We start from the raw sequence: 26,243 nt of genomic DNA on the forward strand, positions 1-26,243 counted from the left end.
ATCACAATGTTTTCCTGTTTTATAACCACTTTATTCAAACCTGAGCACCTCAATATAAAACTAAACACTGGTGAACTGTCATTTTCCTTGCTAAGCCCAAATTACTGCAAATTTACAATCTGCACAAGTTTCTGCAAGCAGTTCAACATTTAAATAGATTAAATCGTCTTCTGACACACTTGGTAAATTTCATATAATGAAAATAAAGAATTAGTGCAATAGACTGGACAGATCAAAATAAAATGGACTTTGGAAAACAAGGTTGCAGAGTTCATTACTGACAGACAGCAGTACTTATGTTACAGGTACAGGAGCATCATTTATTACTGTTCTAGCCATAAAGAACTTAGAACCCCGTTAGATTAGGGGAAAAGAAAAGTTAGCTTTAAGTAACTGTACATTTTGTATACCTTTAAGCAACTCTTAAATATTACAGAAAGTATTAAACAAATGTAGACTACAATGCAGTACCCTATTTACAGTACATTAATATCCAAATTTAAAATCAAGTTGAATGTACATAATTATTAGTGCACTGACTATTTTTTTCCTTTGGGGAAAAACATAAGAAACTGTGTAATGGCCAGCAATGATCAAAAACAACAACAAAAAATCACAGACACCAAGTTTGTCTTTGTTTTACTTGGAGAGCTCTTATGGTTTGTGAAGAAAAATCCTGTAAAGTTGAATTCATTGGTTTGTGCCTTTATAAACTGATAAATATGGAGTTAAACTTGATTTTTAATCACTATTTTCTTAAACCACTGGGCTAATTTACATACAGTGTAACAACTAAAATCCATTTTTCTGCAAGCATAGGATTCTTAAAAATGCTGCAAGTATTGTTTGCAGTTAAATTATGAACATGTGGAATGCATATTTAAATGATAGATACTTGCAGAAACAACTGGTTGCATGAATACTGCAAATAAGCTTAAAGTATCGGTAGACCCTGTTTCTAGAAAAAAAATTTTTTTAAAGCACAAATTGAAATGTTTGAAGAGTCCCAATTCTATCAATTACAACAGTAACCAATACCTGGATATAGAGGACTAGCTGGTTAGGTCAATAAATGTAATTCTTCTATATCCCTAATGGCAGGTGATTTTTAAAACCTTTCAACTGAAGCAAGTTTATTCAGTTTCCACTTCCCCTCTATTGCTGAAATATTACAGCCAGTGATACATGCATGTTAAAAATTAAGATTAAAAACAAAATAATTCTGTATTAGAAACTCGACTATGTCATTAGTCTCTTCTGTTTTGGAAGCTGCATTGGACCAGATTAAATACTCCAATTCCATTGTTATTAACAGTTAGGAAGCAGAAGAATATTCAAGACAGTTTAAAGCAACTGAAGGTTTAGTTACTACAACACTGAGCCTTGGGTGGTTGTGTGGGTTCAGTAAGGTCTACTCCTCTTCCTCTGGCAGAGTTGGCTCCTGCATTCTGTGGTTCACTCTTTGGCAACTTTTTAGCTATAAGAGTAACAAGAAAAATGAGCAAAAATTAGCGTCAAGATTGTACTAAGTTTTAAATATCTATTGAGTCCAAGAAAGCTATTTGAATATTTCCTTTTAAGATATTTAGCAACAAAATAGTAACTCCACAATCTGTCTGCTTTAGGCTTTCAGAGTATGTCATTCAAAAAATGTACAATTAAGACCATTTGTTATTACCATCTTAGAATCCACAGCTTCCTGAATAGCTGACACAAAAAACCCACACCCTTGGAAGGAGAGAAAAATATAGCCAGAATTGCCTAGCAACGGAAGTTAACAATTTAGGCACTAATCCTGCAACTTGTTCATGCAGGTGGGCTCCCACGGAATGTCTTCAATATGGGTCCACCTATGAGGAACAAGTTATAAGATCACGGCCTTAGGTTACAGCAGCACTCAGCATGCTAGGTGTTTCTAAAACACACACTGCTCTGAAGAGCTAACAGTTGGAAAAAACAATAGAGAAAGTGGAAAGGAATACTACATACATGCAGAAAATGGTCACAGAACTAGCACATGTCCCTTTCCTCCCCCTCCCCTTCATAAACTCCCTAATTGCTTCTCTATTTAGCTAGGATGTCTTTTTGTGTTGTACATATAAATGATCAGTTCGTCCTAGTTATTCATCGGTCCCTGTGCTGCATACTCCCTATAGCTCTAATTAACGGATCGTTCCCTTGCCTTCCTGCAGCCCACCTGCCTTCTGTAACCCTAGACTAAAGCAGGCGAAAAATGCAGCCAGTCAGAACTTGATGACATTTCTTTATCCTGTTATGCATTAGCTCCTGTCACTTTTCTGCTAGAGTGGAGTCAGTTGTTGCTATGGAGGAGTGGAATGGGAAGGACATTCATAAGGCTGCCCTGGCCCTTGCTGTGGGAAGCCCCAGCCTGACCCATACTGCCCAAAGTACTAAGTTTTCTCTGCATGTCCAGACTCTGAAGCAAGGGTACTACAGGTGGTTAGCAGAAAAGCAAGAGACTGAATTTCTCCAAAAGGATTCAAACATGCAGTATGAATGGGAAATGTGGAAAAACAAAAAACAAACAAACAAAAAATTGTCCACACAGAACCAGCTCCTTCCGCAGCACCTTAATTTGTGATAGCATGGTCCATATAAGCTTTCTAGGTTGCCCTTTTAGAGAACTTTTTTCCCAGCATTTCTGGAAACGTCCATTTAAATTTAGCAGTCAAGTAGCAACAGGTCTAAAAAAGCCATTTTGCAAATGCCTGCTACATGCCACATCTCCCTCTTCTGTCTGGCAAGTATTCTTAACTCCTGTTATTTTGCTTTTCCATTTTCTCATTCTTGAAAGTGTATGAATTAAGCTCACAAAGACCCTACAGCGCCAGGTACCATGGAAAACTGTACACAAATTGTGTCAAATAAAGTTTAGGTACTTCACTAAAATACTCAGGGGGTACAATAAAGATTAACGTACCATTTAAATAAACAAAAAAATAAATAAAAATCACATCTCTAGGCCTAATTAAAAGGAACAGCAGAAACGCAGTGTATGAGGATTCAAGGGTGGCCCATTAAATGTTAATTTGGTTTTAAATTTAAATAGGGACATAGAACTACTGCTTGGCTTTTTTTTTTTTTTTTTAATCAAAATCAAAATCCAGGACTCCCTCAAATATTTATCATAAAGGTACAGACTTTTTCCTCCCCCCAAATATCTGTTAGACATTTAAACATTCTGAACTGAAGCACATTAAATGATCTTTTAATATCACTATAGCATATTTACTAAAAGTTTTACTTATTTTTATACCTGGATAGAAGTGTTTATTAGATCACAAATGTACCCTTGTTTAATACAAACAAAGATAGTAGCACAATATATGAAACATTTGATTTTAAGAAATTACAATGCTACTATTTATTTTACATGATGAATTGTAATACCGCTTAGCCAAATAGACTATATGGACCTATCATGGTGAAAATGCAACACTTACGATCTATGGGGCCATTTGCTACTTTTTGTTTGAGTGTTACACCTATTGCTGTGATTATCTCTAGATTGCTGAACGAGCCATTTTGCACATCTTGAAGACATGCTTGCTTTGGTTCCCACTTCAATAGATCTCACAAATAATGATAGTTTTATTTCCATGGATGAAATTCACAACACTATTTTCATTTTAGAGTTTTCAGCAGTTTGAAAGAGTTTCATAAACCAAATATGGTAAGTCCCCTTATCTCTTGGACATTTTCCCTTTTTTCACAAAATGAAACTTAAGTATGACCACAGGACGTGGGATCTGTATACTTTTGGGCTAAACAACTACCAGAAGACCTTTAATAAACCTGTATTCTGTTTATAATCTGTAATTATTTCATTTTAAAGAGACCACAAGGTCAAAGTAGACTTACAGTCAAAATCATACTTAAGGGATAAAAATTATAAATAAGGCCCTACTTCATTTGTGTTACTGTGAAAATTGCAGATCCTGCAATATAAGGCTTCCATTGCAATTCTGATTTTAATGAACTTACTTTTCACCGTCCACAATTTTACATACATTTTTAGTATGCAATTAGTACTGCACTAACATTCAATGCCTGTAAAATGTAAAAGGCTAAAAAGTGACTGGACTATTTCTACAGCAGTTGTGTAGAGACTTTTAGTATTCTAAATTTTATATTGTACCAGTCATTTAAAAAAAATGAATGTACATAGTTGCAGCAAAATGTCTGGTTATCAAAAAATTTAGCAAGCGTAACAGAATACCCGAGTGTTTATACCGTGCCAACAAATTTTTATTAAACAAATAGGCCTACTCTGGCTTTTCCAAATTACATCTTTTAATAAAGGTCCATTATTACTTCTGTGTGACTTTCCATATCTTGTCTATAACTCAGGTGCAATTAATTGAAGATCATCCCGTGATTCAAGGAGGGACTTAATTATAAAGGTTCTTTGGTTATTAATGCCATAGATTTTAAAAATAAAATCAAATAAAGATGTTCTTAATGCATTTTGTTCAACATGGACAGAGAAACCACACTAGACATGCATTTGTTTATATTTAGCATCACTTTCAGGTTGCTATACTTGGGATACCAACACTATGCAGGCATATCTAGAGCAGTGTTTCCCACATGCACCAGGGGCTTTTCTTGCAGCCACAGCTCTGGGTGATGAGGAGGAGGGGCGGGAGGAGAGGGGGGCGTAAAGCAGTGGCCCTTCCCCAGGGGCCACCATGAGTGGTTGGGCCCCGACCCCCTCTGGAGAGAGACAAGCTGGAGAAGCAGGCAGCCAGTGAGTTCCCTACCTTCCCAGGAGCAGTGGGGTCGGGCATCAGCCCTCGGGTGGCATGCTCCAGCCAGGGGGCTTTGGTTCTGCTCCTGGGCCCTGTCCCTCAGGGTGTTGGGCTTTGGGCTCCATTCCCTGGCTGCATGGTGACGGGGTCTGGCCCCAAGCTCACCCCTCCCATTACCTCTGCTACCTCCCCCAGTGCCCCATCGCCCCTGTACCCACCTCCCCATTCAGGGCTTAGTTTGTCCCCGGGCTGGCTGGGGCTGACTAAGTCTGTGTGAAAAGTGATATTTGTGTGTTTGTTAATATCACTTTTCACAGCACACTTAGTAGCTAGCAAGTCTTAAAAAAAAAATAAAATAAAAAAAAATACACCACCCCCAAAAAGCAAAAGGAACAATAAGAAAAAAGACAAGAACGTTCAAAGCACCTTATTTGTGTTACTATTCTGTTTAGGTCCCATAAAGAATAGAGACAACTGCACACTGTTTTTATTATTGAGTCTGCAAAACCAAAAACCCTACATAGATACACGTCCAAATCACTGTAATCTATCCGTGCATATTTATTTTTGTTTCCCTAAAGTTAACTATTTTAGGAAAAATTGTCAGAGCAGCCACCAGCCAGAGCTAGTAGCTGCACTTTGAGGCCACCAAAAAATTTGTGGAGAGAACCTCTGATTTAGAGTCTCCGTGAAAAAAGTGTTCACAAAATTTAAGCGTTCTACACATTTCAACTCAATATTTATAAAAACGTTGCTCCCCATGCGCCTTTAAAATAATTTTTCAATCTCAATTTTAATCATTATTTCTCTTTGGTAAAGCCTACAAAGTTCTAGGCTCTACATAAACACAGAACACAGCACAACTCTGGACCCAAAGAGCTTAGAATCGTATAGAGTGTATCCTTTTCACTTGCACACCTTTAGATTGTTTTAAAAGCCGAATTCCAAGCCTTTCCTTAAAAGCAAAAATTTTGCAAGTCAAACATTTCCTACTTATCTGCATCACAAGATAAATATATTTTGATATATAGTGACGTGCATGTCTTTACTCATTCTGTTAGAAGCTCAGACAAAATGGACCATTGACCCTGAACAACTACATTGTGATAGCAAGTTCAGTTTGCTACACAGAAACCTTGGGTTCAGAAGTGATGCAAGGATTCTTGTTCTCTGACAGTATTAGGGGATATGCTTGGTGCATGGGATGAGGCTGGAGCCAGACTGTTCTTTAAGTGATTGATGTTTAGAACATTAAAAAAGGACTTCAGAAAAGATGCTAGAGAAGCAGACTGCCACAGAAAGGGAAATCCAATTAACAAGGAGGGAAAAGTTGGGTAATATTCCACTCAGAGGCTAGGATAGAATGAACTTCAGAGAAGGACTACACACAAACCAGTTGCCTGAAAACGTAGCTTCTATTTAAAAATACTTACCAATAGCCATGAATATTTCATTTACATTCATTGATGTTTTAGCCGATGTCTCCATAAACAATAAACTGTTGTCATCTGCGTAAGACTGCGCTTCCTATAAGTTACATATTATAAGCAGATTTTAGTTTGTTTTTAATTATGCAACTAAGTACTAAATCCCTTGGTTAGTAGTGATAAAATACATAGCATGTAATCTGTATGAAAGAATGCTCAATGAAACTTGATCAGCCTGATGTTCTAGGTGTTACATAGCATCTGTAATAAAAGTCAACATAGGTCTCCTACAATTATTAAAACACATACAGAATTCAAATCTTAGGAAATTCCAACACTTTTTGGTTGGCCTAAAATATCCATGAACAAAAGCCTAAACAAATAAAAAAATATTAAAATAAAGTCCTTGAACTGAAACTCTGGCTCTGACAGTAAGGAGGAACAAGTTCCAAAAGGTGGGGCCTGCAACTAACATTGACCTCCAACAGCTAAGTTTAAGCTGAAAGCTGAGTTGTCCTAGTAGCCCATGTGCATTTCAACAGTACACAGGGAAAGAGGCAATTTCTGGAGTTCCTCTGAATCTGCCTGCCTTTGAGGACAGATCATCAAAACAAAATTTATCACTCAGAAAGAGTTAACTATTATACACAAACATGACAGGACAACAGTGTTCAATATCACTTTTTAATTTTTTTTGTTAGCCTGAATTCCAAATGTGAATTCTACCTTTTTTTTATTCTAAAAGTCTCTCCTTTAGTGCCACCACCTACAGCACAGTATTAGAGCCCCCACCCTCTAATTGGGAACTCAAATCTCCCTTTAAATCACATATTTTCTTCATTCCACATGTGGAACTCCCTTTTAACTCAACAGAAGTTCTGCACAAAGACAGGTGAGAATATAATTGTGAAGAGCAAGCTACATCACTCTAAGGTTGTCTACACTACAGCTTATGTCAACATAATTTATGTAGCTCAAGGGTGTAAATAAACCACCCCCAAGCGACATAAGCACCGGTGTGGACAGTGCTATGTCAGCGGGTGGCCTTCTTCTCGTGGGGGCTGGAGTAGTTAAGCCAGTGGTTTAGCCCAGGGGTCTCACACGCGCGGCCTGCGGAGTTATTTTCTGCAGCCCCCCCAGCTTTTATCTAGAGCGGCTCCGGCCTGGCCCAGCGCACACCAGGGGCAGGGCAGGCTCCCCGCTTGCCTGCCCTGCCGCCGCGCCGCTCCGAGAAGCGACCAGGACCTCAGGCGGGGGGAGGAGAGGGAGACACAGGGGTCTGTATGTTGCCCTGGCCAGGGCAACCTCCCCCGAAGCTCCCCATTGTACAAAAAGTATTACTAAATACTTTACGAAGTTATTCTAACACAATTAAACAGTTAATGATTGACAAATATCAAGAAACAGAGTGAGAAATCAGGGAAGGTAAAAATGAATTTGTTGAATTCTGGACAGCAGATACTTTAAAAGCCACCGAGAAAGGAATCAAAAATAGTCAACATATGGAGATTAAGACATGGGAAAGGAACTCAGATGGAACTAAGATACTGGCATACACAGCAATGTTAAGATAAGACAAAACATACCTACAGGCAAAGATGATGATAGAGAAAAAGGAAAGTGCATGACCAAAGATGATCCTAAGATTACAGAATATGCAAACATATGCAAACAAACATAGAAGTCTGAGTTCTGTTGAGTCATAAGCAACCCTACAATCATAGTTTGCCACTGATTGATTTGGTTTTATTAAGGTACTTTTTATTAAGTGAGCCACCAAAAGCCTCTGGGCATAGGTACATCAGTTTAAAAAAAAAACCGCAAGAAGAGAGTCAAAAAGTCAGCTAAAACTTAACTCACTCAATTTACATTGCTTTGACCAGGCCATAAAGTAGCCAGATCAGCTGTGCATCATACCCTAAAGTCAACAAGTGAATTCCAAACCTCTCACTGAGAGCAGCCTGTGTTCAGAACCACACCTACCCCTAAGATTAACTAACTATTGTTAGTGAAGTCATCCCCAATAACTGTTAGGGAGGCATACAGAAAAAGGCAGTTTCTCAGAATACAAATTCAATTTACTGATAGATCTGACATATCTGGGGGGGGTGGGGAGGGGAGTTACTGTACCTCTAAGTAAAAATTTAATTAGAAAAGCTCTTTTTGGACAGCTGTCACTTCGTATCACATTTATACCCCTCCCCCCAAAAAAATTCTCACTAGATCATAATATTTTCAGATATACTATAAATTCATGTTTGCAATTATCAACAGAATTCTATTACAGGTGCAATCCTACAATGAAGGATTAATCATTAGAAAATAGTATGATCCCTTCTGAGAAGGCTATTTATATTACAGACTAGCATTCCAACAAAAACACACGGTTTCTTATGAATAAAAAATATGTATGACATACCTGGAAATCCACAGCTCTTTTATTAGCTAGATCAGCTTTGTTTCCTGCTAAAGCTATTACAATATTAGGACTTGCTTGCCGCTGAAGTTCTTTGACCCAATTTTTTGCTCTTGCAAAGGACTCCTGTTAATGATTTAAAAGAAACTCAGTTCTATTGTCCTTTTATCCCTATTACCCAAATTTATCTTATCTGCCCTGTGAGCAAGAAACCTATCAGTGTATTCATTCTCCAAAGTTACATTCCAGCTGGCTGACTGGGCCTTATTAATAAAACCTCCCTTCTTTAATTCCCGAAGGTGGATAGTTGGGACCACATTACTGACAAATTAAGAGCCCCTTTGTCAATTATGTTAAATGGATGAAAAAGTGATAAGAATGACTCTCTTGGATAGAGTGAGAACAGAGCAAGCACTGGAAGAGAAAGAGTGACAATTTTAAACTATTGTCTTCCCTGAAAGTGCTGAAAGGGTCTCAAGCCACTCAACCCACAACAGTGGGCCAAGTCCTGAAGTCCTTACCCATTTTCTCCGAGTCTCCGTCAGGAAAAATCCCACTGATAATGGGTAGTTTGCCTAAGGACTGGATAAAAACTGAGTGAGAACCTCAGGATTAGGCCTTACATTTCTTTTTGCAAATTTTTCAGTTATATACTTAGATGTCACTTGCAGCAAAAATAAGTCATTACATTTATGTTTTCCAATGTGCTCTCTCTGTTGGAAAGTGAGCCAAGGCCATTAGGCCAAAAGCTTCTGAATAAATAGAAATGGGAAAGAATAAAAAAAAGTTAAACCCGAAGTTTTTTTAAAGTTGATTTTTTTTTTAAATTAAGTGTCTCCAAAAGAGTACTCTTCTACATTAGCTTCTTATATCCTTTCAGTAGCTAGTGATTTTCACAGTGAAAGGATATATTGCATAAAAACTTGAAAACCTCTTTTAAAGAATTTTTAAGCTAATGAAAACGTAAAAATTAGGAGCCATACTCCAATGGTAAAAGCCAAATCCAAGAAATGAAGCAGCAGGCAACACATTTCACTTTGGTGATGTGAAGTACTTTGCCTCTGGCCTCACACTGCAGAAACAGGCACCAATAGTCTACTAATCTATTGTGGATTTGTTATATTAGTACATATTATATAGTCCAACCTATTGTGATGGGATATACTTCCATACCTATACAGAAGAGTAATTTTTGCTGTAGGTAATAGCATTCTGAATGATTTTTATTTAAACATTCAGTGGAAGGGAAAATATTAGAAAAATATTCTTCTTTAATTCCTCTGTGATTGGTCTAACTCCTGGGTGGCCACAACACACATTTTGCATCCTATAACTGGTATGGTTACACAGCAGCAAAGAGATCATCACATGAGCTCATTGTATAATCTAAAGAAGGTGTCTGGAGAGTATTATAAAGCCTCACTTTTCTTCAGTAAAAGATAAAAGCAGTTTTAAGTGCTAGGCCTGCCAAGTCCTCTTGTGATTAAAGAACAAAAACGAAACCCCAAATTGACATTTTCCTATTGGTATGAGAGTGACAAACTGACTTACCATTTACAGAACAGTGAAAATGATAAAGTAAAGTGTTGTCAAATGCACAAGAGAAAAACAAAAAAGTTTTTTGCTAACTTTTCAGTTAGAAGTTTTCAGTTACTTGTAATAATTGTAAATAAAACATTAAATTACCTGCTCAAATTCACATAAATTAGTGGAAGAATCAGGAAAAAGAATCTGGTCTCAACTCCCATCTCAATCCATTAGCCCACAGCTGTCCCCCTTCTCTCTATATTGTACTTACCTCATTTGTAATGTCGTATACAACAATAGCTGCTTGTGCTCCTCTGTAGTACATTGGTGCTAAACTGTGGTATCGTTCTTGACCAGCTGTATCCCAAATTTCAAATTTTACTGTTGTGTCATCAAGACACACAGTCTGGGTTAGAAAAGCAGCTACAAAAGAAACAAAGGTCTATAGTTATGTTTTTACACATTCATATTCATTTATGTACACACAGCTATCCCATATCTGAGTTTCCTTCCCAGAGTGCCTCATCAGTTGGTAAAATACAATAGGTTGGAAGAGGATATTAGGAGCAGTCTTATACTGCTTCAACAGCACAAAATGAAATTACTTAAGACAACCTGCCTCCCCTTGTAGTAATTAAGGCATGAAAGGACAACTGGTATGGGAAGAAAATCCAGCAAGTTAACTTCAGCTTTATAATACTGAAATGAAGTTGTCACAAAACAATCAGCACTCAGTCTTCGAAAAGTGTTTCACTCTGATGCACTAGAAGGCATGACAGACCAACATTAATGATATATTCTATCACACTGTACATCATTAGTTCATCCCTATATATAGTTTTGTACTATTCTCTACATTCCAGCAAACTGCTGTAGCTCTGATTCTGAAAACAATGTATGATACAACTTGGCTCAGTCTTAGGCACCTGGGAACTAGAAACAAACAGAACAGTTCATAAACAAACAGCCCCTTGTAAAAAGTGCATTAGATACATTTTTCACTTCGTAAATGACTGAACACCTCTGAACCACCATAGTATCACTTTTCATCATTTCCACTCTCAGGAGGAGCTGCATCAATTTCAACTGCAATTGAAGACACTGGTATACCAAAAAGCAGGTTTGTCACCATCATGACAGGCTGTAAAGCTGAACTGAATTGATTTAGCAGTCTTGTTGCAGGGGTCAGAATGGATGCAGAGCCAACTCAGGGTTTGTCCACAATACTGTAAAAAAAACCCCACATACTGAGTCTCAGAGCATAGGTCAACTGACTCTGGCTCATGGAACTGTAAGACTGCAGCATAGACATTTGGAGTCAGGCTAGAACCCAGGCTCTAAGACCCTCCCCCTTGCAGGGTCACAGAGCTCAGGCTAGCCAGAGCCCAAACACATACACTGCAATTTTATAGCCCTGCAGCCCAAGCTCAAGTCAGCTAATCCAGGCCAGTAGTGGTCATGCTGCAGGTCTTTTATTGTGGCGCTGATGTACTTAAAGCCATTATGAAAATGCAAGCTTCTTGCATCTTCTATAGCCACATGAATGAAATTTGCTGCCTCATAAGGCCAATGTTAATGCAACTAAGTTAATTATCTCAAGATAATCATTCTTCTGAGAAGTCATGCTTCCTCCTAACTCACAGTAGACTTATTCCAGTAGACTGTGGAAAGCAAGCTCTATGGTTATTTTTGAATGTAGGACCAGTGGTGAGCTGGAACCAGTTAAATTTAGAAGCCCTTTTAGAACCGGTTGTCCCATGAGGGACAACCGGTTCTAAAAGGGCTTTTAAATTTAACAACCAGCCAAAAGTGGTGCCTTAGGCGCCGACTCCGTGGGGGCTGGAGCACCCACAGGGAAAATTTGGTGGCAGCTTCCCACCTGGCCCCAGCTCCCCTCTGCTCTGCCTCTCCATCCCCCTGGCTTCCCGCGAATCAGCTGTTCACGCGGGAAGCCTGGGAGGGCTGAGAAGCAGGCAGCAGCTTCGTGCTTAGGCCCAGGGAGGCAGAGGCAAGCTGGGGCAGGGAGCGGTTCCCCTGTGCACCCCACGCCCCTCCAGGTTACCTGCTGCAGTGCGGTCAGCCCTCCTCAGCTCACCTCCGCTCCACCTCCCTAGACCTGAGCTCGAACCTGCCACTTGCTTCTCTCCCCTCCCCCCCGCCGCTTACAGCTGATTCGCAGGAAGCTGGGCGGGGGGAGGGGGGGAAGCAGAGCAGGGTGGCGCGTTCAGGGGAGGAGGTGGAGGCGGAGCAGAGGGGAGCTGGGGCCAGGCTGCCAGTGTGGGCTCTGCGCCCACCAAATTCTCCCCATGGGGGCTCCAGCCCTGGAGCCCCCACAGAGTTGGTGCCTAAGGCACCACTTTTGATGTGATCAGTGGGAGAGTGGCTGCTCCCCCTGCTGCTACGCCACCCTGTCCCTTGGAGCCAGAGGGACCTGAAGGATGCTTCCTGGGAGCCGCCCCAGGTAAGCACTGCCGGGACTCCCCACCTCGCTCCCTGGCAGGTCCCTCTGGCTCTTACGGGAGGGGCGGGCACCCACTACGGTGGCCCACGAGACCCTCCTGCCTGGATCTGGGGGTAGTCAGGGGAAAGGGATGGATGGGGCAGGGGTGTCAAGGAACGCAGCAGGTTGGATGGGGCAGGAGTCCCAGGAGGCAGGGGTGGGCCACAACCCCCTCATAGGGTGAGGAGGGAACTGGTGATTAAGATTTTGGCAGCTCATCACTGTGTAGGACTTCTACACAACAGCACTACATGGTCAACATGCCTGCTCCATCTAACTGCATTTTCTTTTACGAGTGCCATTATTCAGCTTCACAGTGCACATAAGCTCCCCTTTGTTTAAAGGCCTTTCTGTACACAAAGAACAAAAAACTATAATTTAAACATATAAAGGCTACACAATAACAGGCTATTTTCTCCAAAGAAAAATGCGTTTTTGAATCCTGTAACTTGCACCCAGTAACATTCCCAGCTGGACTATGTACAATATGCCTTTTTCTCTCTACTTAATACAGTAAAGAGGCATATGTTAAAATACACTCTTTAGTATAAGTGGATATTTACGGTAAGTATAGTTTATGTTTCAGTTTGCACTTCTGTAGCTTCTTGTTCATAATTTCAATGCTGTTTTCAAGTATTCTTTCACTCTTGTTAGGTGAGTAAACCTGAAACCAACCTGGGTAAATTTAAGAGTGCAACTATAAGATTCAGAGACCACTGAACTCTTCATGTGTAACAGAGTGGGGGGGAAGGGAGGTGGTGTGTGTTTGTGTACACGAACTAGGAATTTGCTGCTGTATAACTGTCCTTGGGACCTTTGTTACACTATCAAAAAGTAAACAGCTAAGATAATTGTTTAATATACAAAGTCTTTCAAATCAGCAATTCTAGATGTACCTAATGCCAGACATACACCTCAATAAAAACATGCCAGACTTCTGGAACAAAAACCAGAAACCCACTTAGTCAGACTCTTAAAGAGATCAGAAGTAAGCAGTCTCAGACCCACAGAGCCTAAAATAACTAAATACAGAGCAATAAACTGATGTAGTAAGATTTAATTTGGAATTTTCTTACTTCTGTCAGCTCCATCAGTCTTTAATGTATGTGTGAAACCCAACTCATCTACAGAAGCATCAAAATGTAGATTAGATTCACACTCTGGAATAGCAGGGACAGGGTGTACCACAGATGTTATGGATCTGAGGGCACAGCTTACATCAGTTTATGTGCAAATCAGTGATTGTGGAGAATCACTTCAGTCTTGGAAGAAGTTGTTCAGATTTAGCCAAAGGAGGAGTACAGTTCAGAGAGCATAAGCTGCCGCTTCATTGTAGGTGGTGCAGAAAAAACTGTTTAATGGGGGAAAGTAAAATCCACTCAGACTATTATAAAATCCTTGTTTCCCCACCTAGTAATCAAGAGTCAGCTTTGATTGCAGTCAGGTGGGGGTGGGAAAGAAAGCACATACAATCCTAAAGAAAAGTGCACGTACAAATACAGCAAGTGACTTCCTTTATAAATCAAAGCCAGGCAGTTTGAGTGATCATAAGAAGTTTGCAAAAAGTTGTATGTTTTGCTGTACAGCAACCAAGGTTCTCCATCTTGCTAAGCAGCTTAACTGTATGCATTAAATATGTGAATTGTTAGAATAGCTAGACATTGCCTTCTAGAATTACTGGACAACAACTCCAGTTTTAAAAACTGACTACCCACACTTACATTGTGCCACTCTGTGCCCATCAAGCAGCACATATAGGTTTACAAGTCTACTACAGCCTTGAAATAACAGCACTAATCTTTTAGCTCAGGCAGTAGAGCAGGGGTGGCCAACCTGTGGCTCTGGAGCCACACGCAGCTCTTCAGAATATGTGGCTCCTTGTACAAGCATCGACTCTGGGGCTGGAGCTACGGGCGCCAACTTTCCAATGTGCCGGGGAGTACTCACTGCTCAACCCCTGGCTCTGCCACAGGTCCCGACCCCACTCCACCCCTTCCCACCCCCTCCCCTGAGCCTGGAGTGCCCTCGCTCCTCCCCCCAGAGCCTCCTGCACACCACGAAACAGCTGATCTGGAGGTGAGGGGAGGGATGGGGAGGCGCTGATCAGCAGCCGGTGGGCGGGAGGCACTGGGAGTGGGGTGGGGGAGCTGATGGGGGACTGCTGACATAATAATGTGGCTCTTTGGAAATGTACATTGGTAAATTATGGCTCCTTTTCAGGCTCAGGTTGGCCACCCCTGCTCATGCTTTAAGATCCAGAGGTCCCGGATTTGATTACTACTGCAGATGGCCTACCACAGGGCATCATATTAAATTTATGAAGACAGTCATTGGCAAAGAGGATATATACTCAATACAAAGCAAGAGAAAATGTAACATTATTTCTCACCTCCAATGGTGCTCTCTTGAAACTCATGAAACTGGCCTTTTACAAAACGAAGCACCAAACTTGATTTGCCAACTGCAGACTCTCCCAGAAGTACTAGTTTGAACTGGCATATTTTATTCCCAGCATTTGGCCCATTGGGTCTTGTTGCTCCTCGATTAGCCATGTCCAATTTAGAAAAGTCCCTTGTTTCAAATTCTTGAGAGGAAAGAATTCAGGATGTGAACCGAGATGTTCCTACTGCTTGTAGCAACCTGTTTATCAAAAAAGTATATGCTATTAGAGTCACAACTGTAACATATTATGATAAAACTAGTTCTAGTAACAATCATCCAAGTTAAGGATCCAGGACTTTCTCAGAATAGTTATTTTTGTTGTTTTAGGTGAAATAAGCCAGTGAATTCTACAAGCACAGCTCTAAGATTTTTATTATATACTATTGTGAAAGTCTTTGCCATTGATATTAAAAGGGGCTAGAGATTTTGGATGTAACTTGAGTAACCTTAAAAGGCCAATTTTCAGCAAAGGGGTAGTCAAGGTTTTCTGAAATCAGGCCCCTTCCCCTGTAAAGTCTCAAACTGGATACCAAAAATACTAGTCACTTGACCTATTACCCTACATTTTCTGTGTTCCCTATGAGACTTCAATTCACATTGTGTATCTCAGGCTAATATTTAAGAGTCCAACAGATCCAGACCTGCATATTTCCATTCCATTTTTTGTCATGTTAAGAACATCTTAATAATCAGAAGTTCCTCTTTCATGATGTTGCTGATGCCATGCAATTCTTGACTACTCAAGTCAGAATTAGTAAAAACAAACGGAAGGGCTTAATTAGAATGAAGAATTACTGGAAACTCAATTACACCAGCATTTCAAATTTAATCAAATTACAGTAGTTTTCTACAGTTTATCCCTATAATGCATGTGAACTGCAATTTCTTCAAATAGTAAAAGCATACATTCGAAAGTGAACATGACCCCTGATTTGAACAGCTTCTCTGATTTAACATACATGCCTGAAGGAGCTGAGGGACTGATAATCTGATATGGAGCCTTTCAGCTTTAGGTCAATAGGAACCTCAAATCACCACCATTTGATGACTGTCCGGGGTCTTATGTAAAACGAATTGTTAGTCTCAATCCAGGATGTAGCATACAGGTGTTCACATAACACAAACCACAACTGGAACCCTTTGTTAGTAGTATCTGCAGACAGGTCAAAGATCAAAGACTAGACTAGCCGCAATCAACTTGGAAGCTGTCTTTTCAGACAAAAATTAAAACACACTGGTTCAGCAGTGTGGGGTAGCTTGCACTGCCTCTGCTAGTGCTTCATCTGGTCTCCTGACGGAGCACTTAAGTCTCCAGAGATTTTAATAACTAGTTTCACTTCAAAGGTTTTATTAAAAAAAAAAAAAAACACAAAGGGAAGTTTGATAACAGAAATCTGTTTTTCTAACTACTTTAGTAGTTTAGATTAAGCAGCATTTTTCCAGGAAAATGGTGCCTGCAAGAAGAGTGGTGCAACACTTAGTCTTGCCCTTCCCAATTCCATTCTAAAAGTGAACGTCAGAAGACCACAGGTGAGAGAGATGTCTACGCTGGCCACTCGATTCTCTCATCAAGTAAAGGACACTACTCTTGTGTTTATTGTTAATACACAAAATTACAGCTTGCCCTGTCTACCTAGGTTCTTTCCCTCCTGAGTTGTTTGTGAGTGGTATGTCTATACAGTCTGGCAGAGCAAGCATCCCAGCCCAAATCAACAAGACTCGGGCTTGTTAGTTAACCTGTTAAAACTATATTTATTTTTAGTGTAGATATAACCTTAGTGTATGCACGGCAAACATAAGAAAGAGCACTGAACTGTCTGACAATAAGGCTGCGCTTATCTAAAGCAGTTCTCAAACTGTGGGTTGGGACCCCAAAGTGGGTTGCAACCCCATTTTAATGGTGTCACCAAGGCTGGCGTTAGACTTGCCGGGGCCCAGGGCTGAGGCCAATGCCTGACCCCTTCAGCCCGGAGTGGTAGGCCTCAGGCTTCAGCCCCCCTGCCCAGGGTTGTGTAGTAATTTTTGTTGTCAAAAGGGAGTCACGATGCAATGAAGTTTGAGAATCCCTGGTCTAAAGTAAAGCAAGTACATTTGAATCCAGCTACATTTTCAGTCATTACCAACCTGGTCCAGGTTCAAACCAATGACCAAGTTCTACATTCATTACCATTTCCGAGCCTTCCAGTTCACTACCCATCCACTGCATGCTTAGCCTTCGCTTAGCTTTATAACTTCTGTTTTGTGGATATAAATTCACACGGCAGCTAAAAGCACCTAAAACAATAATCTCCCTTCCCCAGTCTGCTGGCAGATGCCTTCTGAATTCTACACCACTAGTTTTACCCTCCCACCTATCTTACATTCATGAAACCACACAAGACTCCATAACAATGCGCCTTGACCAACACACCAATTGATAAACATTAGCATCCCTTCACCAGTGATTCCAGACCAGGGAGTGAGACTGAGCAGAATGAAAAGGAGTACTTGTGGCACCTTAGAGACTAAGCAATTTATTTGAGCATAAGCTTTCGTGAGCTACAGACCTATTTCCCCTTGTTTTTTCCTCCCCCCCACTGTTCTTCAGACATTCTTTTTAAACCCTGGATTTGTGCTGGAAATGGCCCACCTTGATTATCATACACATTGTAAGGAGAGTGATCACTTTAGATAAGCTGTTGCCAGCAGGAGAGTGGGGTGGGAGGAGAGAAAACCTTTTGAAGTGATAAACACCCATTTTTTCATGGTCTGTGTGTATAAAAAATCCTCACTGCATTTTCCACTTTATGCATCCGATGAAGTGAGCTGTAGCTCACGAAAGCTTATGCTCAAATAAATTGGTTAGTCTCTAAGGTGCCACAAGTACTCCTTTTCTTTTTGTGAATACAGACTAACACGGCTGCTACTCTGAAACTTGTGAGCAGAATGTAAATTCTGGTCCTTTACATGGTAGTACAGATCAATATCTGAATCCTTTTATAATGAAGTTGTCACTTCCTATAATGTTGCTCCCCTCCCAGAGGGCTGCACCTAACTAACATAGCACACCAAAGGTCCTGCTGCCAGAACATCCCAATCCTTCATAAACAGGCCTGCACCATAGTAAGTGTCATTCTGTCAATTCTCAAAATTAAGGATGCATTTTAGACATGGGTATTTTTAGTAAAAAAAAAAAAAAAAGTCATGAACAGGTCATAGGCAGTAAACAAAAATTCACAGCCCGTGACTGGTCCATGACTTTTATTATATACCCCTAACTAAAACTTGGGTGGGGGGCCACGGGTGCTCTGGGAGAATGGTCCAGGGATGCTGCGGGTACTGGGGGGGAGGGGAAGGGAGGTTGGCATGGCTCGCAGGCTCCCTACCACGTCTCTGCAGCTCCTAGGAGGAGGGGCATCCAGGGCGGTTCTGCATGCTGCTCCCACCACAAATGCCAGCGCTGCAGCTCCCATTGGCTGGGAACTGCAGCCAATGGGATGATCAGGGGCAGCGCCTGTGGGCAGTGCACGGAGCCCCCAACCCCTCTGCTTAGGAGCTGCAGTAACATGCTGGTGGAGGCCAAAGAGTGCCCCCCCGCCCAGGTAAACATCGCCCCACACCTAAACCCCCAGCCCCCTCCCACATACCCAAGCTGCTGCTACAGGCCCAGGGGCTTCTGTGACAGACGGGCAGCCTTACTGACGGTCATTCATGACAGAAACCCTTTTTGATTCAATTATGATACCATAACCCACCGAGAATTAAATATATTGTCTCTTGTGTTCTTACGAGGTATGTCTACAAAGCCAGCAGAAGCGAGCCTCCCACTGCAGGTCAATGGACTTGTTAGTGGGGTTTGTGATAGCACTCTAAAAAATAGTTGTGTAGACAGCACTTTGAAGTTGTGGATCAGGCTGGAGCATAGGCTCTGAAGCCTACGGAAGTGGGGTGGGCTTCAGAGTGCAAGCCACAACTTCAGTGTATTGTCTACACAACTATTTTTGGAGCATTAGCTTCACAAGCCCAAGTCCATTGATTCGGGCTGGGATGCTCACTCCGGCAGGCTGTATAGACATACTACTTACAAACAACTCCGGAGGGAAAGAACCTACCTACACTGAAACCCAATTTCTGCTAGTAGGCAAAAAAACAAAAAAAAAAGCTATCACAGTAATATCAGAACCAACATAAACTACATACCAAAATTAAACACACATTCAGATAGAGAATGTTGCCTCACATTATTAATTTGAGTGAATCCTCCTTAAAATGAACTGTTCTGTTAGCCTAAAATGCACTTTTGGTCTTACTTAGGATATAGAAATGGATCTTATAATTTAAAAGCAATTTAAGGATTTTTCTTCTTCTTAAAGTCAATTTAAAAAAAAATGGTAAATGAATTGTGTATCCGCTATAGATAGCTATTGCTTTGTTTCAACAGAATGAAGTAATGTATCTGGACAGACTGCAAAGCAACTCATAACAATGGATGACCTTAACTTATTTAATCACTCCCTAGTTATATTGCAAAAAAGTGACACACGAGTTATCTATGAAACAAGTTAAATCACAGGGTGGGGTCAGCATACATATGATCTTTAGTTCTGATCTTAAGTTAAAAAATGTCAGATATCGGCTTCTTACTCCCGATTTAGAAAAGTTTCAATAAATTGAGACAGTAAGTTTTTAAGACCTTTCTTTTGAATATATTACTCTAGTTTACATTGTAGTACAGTTCAGTAAGCATGTCAGGCAATTAGTCATGGAGTACAATTTTCTTTTTTTTTTTAAACGTCTGAGAGACGTGGTAGCAATTCTGCTAGCTATTCTGCACTCTGTAGCATTATTTTAGGCTCAAGGAAAGGCCAAATCCGATACCATATTCATGAGGTTGCTCTCCATGACCAAGTCATTTGCTCAAAATCTCTGAAAGGAAGTCTGCAACTCAATGGAACTATTCCACATTCTTTATTTCATCACTCAGGACTTGCTCACTATCCCTCTGCTACATCCTCAGTAGCAGGAAAAGGATATGATCCGCGACTGTAGGTGTGGCAAGGCTTCAGATGTTATTCCACATGTAGTTACTTCACTCAAACTGGCCATTTACACACATAATTGCTCTTTACAGAGCTCCTGTCAGACTCCCAACAGTTTTTCACTACTAGCTGAAACAGGCTATGAAGACGGTACCCCAGATCAGAGTTGTGAAGAATGTCCACTCTATTAAAAAAATGTGGAACAGTTGGAAGTATTTTAAAATCAATAGGTTTCCATGGCCCTCATTCATGACAGATTACCCAGTGTGCTCAGATACTATGGGTGGAAGGCACTTATATAAGAGCAAAATATTTTATCAGCTGGATGGATCACCAAATAGATGTCTTAGAAGGAAACTCAAAATGCTACTACAAATCATGAAGAACCCCTGCAACTTCAAAACAAGTCTGCAGAGAGCATGGAAGAAAATATCTGGCAACCTGAGGTGTTGCTGTAGTCTTGGAGGCTTGTCCTAATTATCTCTGTAACAGAGATGTTTTCTAAATATTGCAGATTGGGTTTCAGCTGTTACCTCTGGCATGTTTCTAGCATTTAGCAATTCTTTTCCAGAAGACAGAAAGAAAACTTCCCCACGCTGCCAGCTTATGCCAACACATTTAATAATGCCATTAAGAAAACTCACTATACCCATGCCACCCTCTTATTACCAGCCCATAGGGGCTGTACGGCTTCTTTCAGCCTGAAAAGCCAGACATTTTAATCATATCTGGGTGTTTTTCAGGTTGCAGAGCATCACCACTCTCCCTAAGCATAGGTAGAAACCCTCATATTTTCTGAAGCACAAGGGTCAAGCCCTAAGTTTTTGTATTTCCTCATTTCTTCTAGTAGGTGGTTCAAATACTCAGTATTCCTTTCACAGACCCTCTTTCAAACTCAATTATGAATTATTAATATTTTTCAGATTGGTAAAAAAAATCAAACTACTTGATACGCTCAATGAAAAATATTACCAAATCTCTTTAAAGAGCTATCTTTCCATATCAGCAGCTACCAGGGATTTTAAAAAATGGCCCCAAGATCTCTCCTGAGATTCAGGCCACATTTGTATACCACTTTCTTAATTCATGTGTACAATACTAGTTTTGGGAACCAGAGAAAGTGTGATAGAAGATGATAACCGGAAGAGGCAATAATCCTTGTTTATGTATACTAAGCTCACAAAGAATAAATTCAAATATGTACAGGATGATTTTCCATTAATTCCAAACACTCATTTTAGCAGCTGTAGATATTCCTAATCCTGCAGTCTTGGTAATGATGTTCCAGGTTGGTTAACATGATGTACAGCTCCTAGGCACTACAGCAATACAAATAAATACACAGTTTAAACAAAAAAAAACCCCAACCCAACCCAAACAGCTATTTGTATTCTGAGTAAGCTTTTCATTTTACAGATGCATTGTAGGATAGCAAATAGGTGAAGTAAAGCTAGTTGGAGAATTGGAAATTCACAAATTTTGTTTCAACTTTACCATTAGAGACTTGATTTTTGAGGATGATCATAAATGAGCTGTAAAATTTGGTCTGCATTTAAACTCGGTATAATGTTTTGACCTGAAATCAAGCTTTTAAATTAAAAAAATAGACATTTTAAATAAATATACGGGCTATATAAGAACTGGATGAGTTACTTTATGAAAGTAAACATTTCCGAAACATTTTCTTTAGATCCCCCACTTCACCCCCAATACAGTTATCCACCTAGCAAAGGTTATGAAAAACGCTGTATTTTCTTCCTCCAATAGTTAAGCAAAAGGCAGTGGGAAAATACGGTGAAAGAGCCATCATGAATTATAGTAGGTACACATGATGCTTTAATAGGTCTTTTTCATCTCTAGTGTCCGATTTTTTTTCCCCCCCAAGGACACACTAAGCCAGTGGTTCTCAAACTTTTGAATTAGTGACCCCTTTCACATAGCAAGCCTCTGAGTGCAACCCCCCCCCTATAAATTAAAAACACTTTTTAATATATTTAACACCATTATAAATGCTGGAGGCAAAGCGGGGTTTGGGGTGGAGGCTGATAGCTTGCAACGTCCCCATGTAATAACCTTGTGACCCCCTGAGGGGTCCTGACCCCGAGTTTGAGTACCCCTGCACTAAGCCATAGCAGCTCCAGGTCAGTATGTCAGCAGAGGAGCAAAGATCAGATATATATTAGGAAAGTACGTCTGTAAATCCCATCAGGTAATTTGCCAACTCCTGGTTTTAGTTTGCCCTCTCATTCTCCTTAAATATCAAAACAGTCTATAAACACACATGCTGCTTTATCTCCTATTATAAAATATTGAGTCAAGTTAGTCCATCACATGAATAAGGCTTTTCATAATTGTTTAAATAACCTGCGCTGTGACACCAATTACTATAACAATTTCACACTAAAAAAGTTTTCTAAAAGGTCTTAAAAGGATGTTACAGCCACTCTCTTGTATTAGAGATAATTCTGTTTAAATCAGTCTTGCCAACACTTACATTTATCCTTAATTTCATGTTTGCCAGTAGTCTAAGTTCTCCAGGACTACTCACCAGCATAGCTGAAATGTTGGCAAGATTTGGACCTACTATTCTAAAAAGTACCACCAATACAAAAGATCATGTATCAGAGTAACACTGACACTCTCACACACAAAATAGTAAGGAGAGTAAGAAAACTAACACTCCCACCGCTAGTATATTAGTGGGACACATTCATATAAATTAGGATAGATGTAGAATGGATTGGTAAAATTAAAAAAAGTTCTCATTTTACATATACAATAATTCTGATATTTCATATTACACATATTTTTAAATTACATAAATTATACAGTTCTTTCAAATTAGTTATGGATTAATACTTATTAGCCAGATGTCACAAAGACCACCCCATTTTTGGTTAATTAGCATTTTGGATAAAGAAAGATGCTTCTAGACAAATTCTGGATTTGGGAACAAAATGCAGATAAACCATGATCATCTAAATTTCAGATTATCTGTATTAGCAAATTAGAGCTCAAGAGTGACTAACTACCGCTCACAGAGTGCTCAAAACTTAACACAACATTATTTACAATACAACCAGTATAGATCCCTTGAGATAATGACCATCACCTGCTTTAATTCTCATTTACAAACCTATTATATATGGTTATGTTAATATTTAACAACCCACCATTCTAGGCATTGTTGTCAGCTTTATTTTCTTGTTGTTCCTATCCACCCTAAATAAAAATCTTAGCAACTTTAATAAAATTAGCATACTTTAATATAGAATTTCCTCACCACAGTATTTGTGTTAGTTTTCTAGATCATATCAACCAATACATCAACCAATTTATATTGAAACATATTGAGAGAACATACCAAACAAGTAAATCACACAGGTAGTCTGTGAAATTTACATCCTTCCAATTAAAGATAATAAGCCTGGTGAGACTACATATGTATGATGTGAATTATTGACTGTTTTGATATCAATTTCTTGTGTGACTGATGCACCAATGTCGGTAAAGGGTCACCTATTACCAAAATCTCAAAACACTTAATTCAAGTTAACATTAACAAATTTGAGTTATCCAGAAAGGGGACTCATTACTCAAGAGGTTTAGAACATAAGCAGTTCAAACATTTGTTCATTTCCTCGAAGTCTCACATATCCCCACCCATAAAATCTGAAAGGGCCCCTAGTCATAAAATGTTTCTGAGCTGCTTCAAATGTCACTCGGGAGGTCATAGTTAATTTTAATCGAGTGATCGTTCAGTCTCTCCTCCACCCAGATTTTTAGAGGGAAGAGACAGCACAAGATGACCATGGTAGAACCTGGCTATGTGTTTTAACACTAAAAAGAAAAGGAGTACTTGGGGCACCTTAGAGACTAACCAATTTATCTGAGCATGAGCTTTTGTGAGCTCACGAAAGCTCATGCTCAAATAAATTGGTTAGTCTCTAAGGTGCCACAAGTACTCCTTTTCTTTTTGCGAATACAGACTAACAGGGCTGTTACTCTGAAACCTGTTTTAACACTCTCTCCTAGGCCTACTCTTCTCCTACGGAAGTTTCATGTTAACTTTTTACCAGTCTGCCTCCCCTCCTGAAGACAGGCTATTTTACAGCATCAACCCAAGGTGCTGTGTGCACGCTGCTAAGTGTGTAACGACCCCCTCTTCGCCCTTTTCCCCCCGACCGAGATCGGGGACCAGCTGCAGGAAGAGGGGGGCTGTGCGCGCGGATGGTTTCCCTTCCCAGTTCCCACGCCTCTCCAGGGCGCCCACGCCGCCCCAGCAGCAGCTGTAGGGGAAGGGGACGCAGCACCCCCGCGGGCCGCGTCACACAGCAGGTTGTGGAGCAGCGGCTCCCCACGCCGGGGGAGCAAAGCGAGGGGACGGCGGGGACACGCGCCCGCCCCTTTCCATCCCCCCGCGGCTGCTCCTCAGCCACAGCCACAATATGGGGAAGTGGGAGACTCGGGGGCGCCATTTTGAGGCGGGGGAGACACAGACCAGCCGCTCCCCGGCCCCCGCCCCGGGGTTCGGCCCCCAGGCCCCGCGGCGCCAGGAGAAGAAGCCTTCAGGGTGAGGGTTCCCCTGGGCGGCTCTATAACCCCCCTTCCCCCCGCTGGCGGAGCCCGGCCACTGCCGCCCGCCGCTGCCTCCTCACCTGGCGGTGCCGGGCAGCCGGGCGGTGCGGGAGGCGCAGCGGCTTCTCTCGCTCCCGCGGCTGTGAGGGGAGGCGGCTCCTCCGCGGGGTGCAGGGGGTGAGGGGCGGGGGCGCTGCCGTATCTCACCCGGGCCGCCGCCAACTTCCGCCTCCTCCTGCCGGACCAAAACACACAGACGCACTTCCGCCGCCTCCGCCACGTCACGTCACGGCCCCCACCTTCCATTCAGTTCCGGGAGCGGCCCGGAGCTGTGTTGGTGGTAGCACCTCACGTGATTCGCCCTCCCGAGACCGAGGCAATCCAGGGACAGCCGAGCAGCCCCAGTTGTGGAAGAAGCCACTTACAGCACAACGCTCAAAGGATGATGGGATACATAGCGGGGCGCGAGGAGCTTTCAGTCCAGTGGCCCTCTGCGGTGGGCGCTTCCGCCTCGATAACTGGCATGGCGGTCGCTGCTAAACAGTCACGTGACCTGCAGCCTCGCACTCTGGACTCATGAGGGCGAACCGCCCCGACTACGCCCAAGGCCTCTTAAAGGGCCAGCGCTGTGATTTTGACTGGGATGCTTTCTTGCTTGCTGAGGGGCTTAAATTACCCTGACCTGCGGTCGGCTGGTGATCTGCATTCTAGGGAGCAGTATCTGAGAGGCAGTATGGCCACCCTCAAGCACTCAAAAATCATGAATGAATACTCACTCCCCTTACCCCTGAAAATCATGAGATTAAAAAAAAAAATCACAATATTTAAGCCAATGAACCAAAACATTTTAGGTTGCTTTCATTCACCGCCCGGGTTTTAGTACCTGTGAGGGTCATGTTTTCAAGCTTTTCTCCAAAACAATGAGGACTAGAAATGGACCTTCAAAACAAAATGTGATGTAACAGTGGACATTCTCATATAATCCCCTGACTCCACAAGCTGGAGCTTTATGGAAATCTTCAAATGTCATAGGACTTGTGATCCAATCACCAAAGTTGGCAACACTAGTTTTGATTAAAAACCTGCAGCTGCAGACACAGCTAGGGTTGCTAACTTTCTAATGCACAAAACGAACACCCTAGCCCTGCCCCTTCCCTGAGGCCCTACCCCCCCGCTCACTACATTACCCCACCCTCACTCACTTTCAGGGTGCAAGGGATTGAGGTGCCGGAGGGCTCTAACTGGGGGTGCAGGCTCCGGGGTGGGACCAGAAATGAGGGATTCAGGGTACGGGAGGGGACTCCAGGCTGGGGGAGGGAGTTGAGGTGCAGGCGGGGGTGAGGGCTCCACCTGAGGGTGCAGACTCTGGGGTGGGACTGGGGATGAGAGCTTTGGGTGCAAGAGGTGGCTCCAGGCTGGGGGGTGGGGCCAAGGGATTCGGAATGTGGGAGGGGGCTGCAGGTTGAGGCAGGAGGTTGGAGTACGGGCTCTGGGCTGCGGATGCAGGCTCTGGGCTGGGGCCAGGGATGGGGGGTTTGGGGTACATGAGGGGGCTCCAGGTTT

The 26,243-nt window shown here is 41.6% G+C and overlaps 1 protein-coding gene across 5 annotated transcripts; it reads right to left on the bottom strand.

Moving 5' to 3' along the window:
• Positions 1 to 9: 9 nt before the first annotated feature.
• On the bottom strand, positions 10 to 25,076 carry RAB5A (RAB5A, member RAS oncogene family). 5 transcript variants are annotated; one of them, XM_073333519.1, is made up of 6 exons: positions 24,888 to 24,912; positions 15,032 to 15,282; positions 10,414 to 10,565; positions 8,619 to 8,741; positions 6,206 to 6,299; positions 10 to 1,477 (listed from the first exon to the last, which is right to left on the bottom strand). In XM_073333519.1, the coding sequence occupies exons 2-6, from the start codon at positions 15,192 to 15,194 to the stop codon at positions 1,362 to 1,364; spliced, it is 648 nt and encodes a 215-aa protein (XP_073189620.1). In that variant the 5' UTR covers positions 15,195 to 15,282; positions 24,888 to 24,912; the 3' UTR covers positions 10 to 1,361. The 5 variants fall into 5 exon arrangements, with proteins under 5 accessions (XP_073189620.1, XP_073189618.1, XP_073189619.1 ...); XM_073333517.1 differs by lacking the exon at positions 24,888 to 24,912 and adding an exon at positions 24,761 to 24,849; XM_073333518.2 differs by lacking the exon at positions 24,888 to 24,912 and adding an exon at positions 23,276 to 23,912.
• Positions 25,077 to 26,243: the final 1,167 nt, after the last annotated feature.

The sequence above is a fragment of the Lepidochelys kempii genome, chromosome 2 (assembly GCF_965140285.1).
Source record: "Lepidochelys kempii isolate rLepKem1 chromosome 2, rLepKem1.hap1, whole genome shotgun sequence".
Classification (NCBI taxonomy): domain Eukaryota; kingdom Metazoa; phylum Chordata; order Testudines; family Cheloniidae; genus Lepidochelys; species Lepidochelys kempii.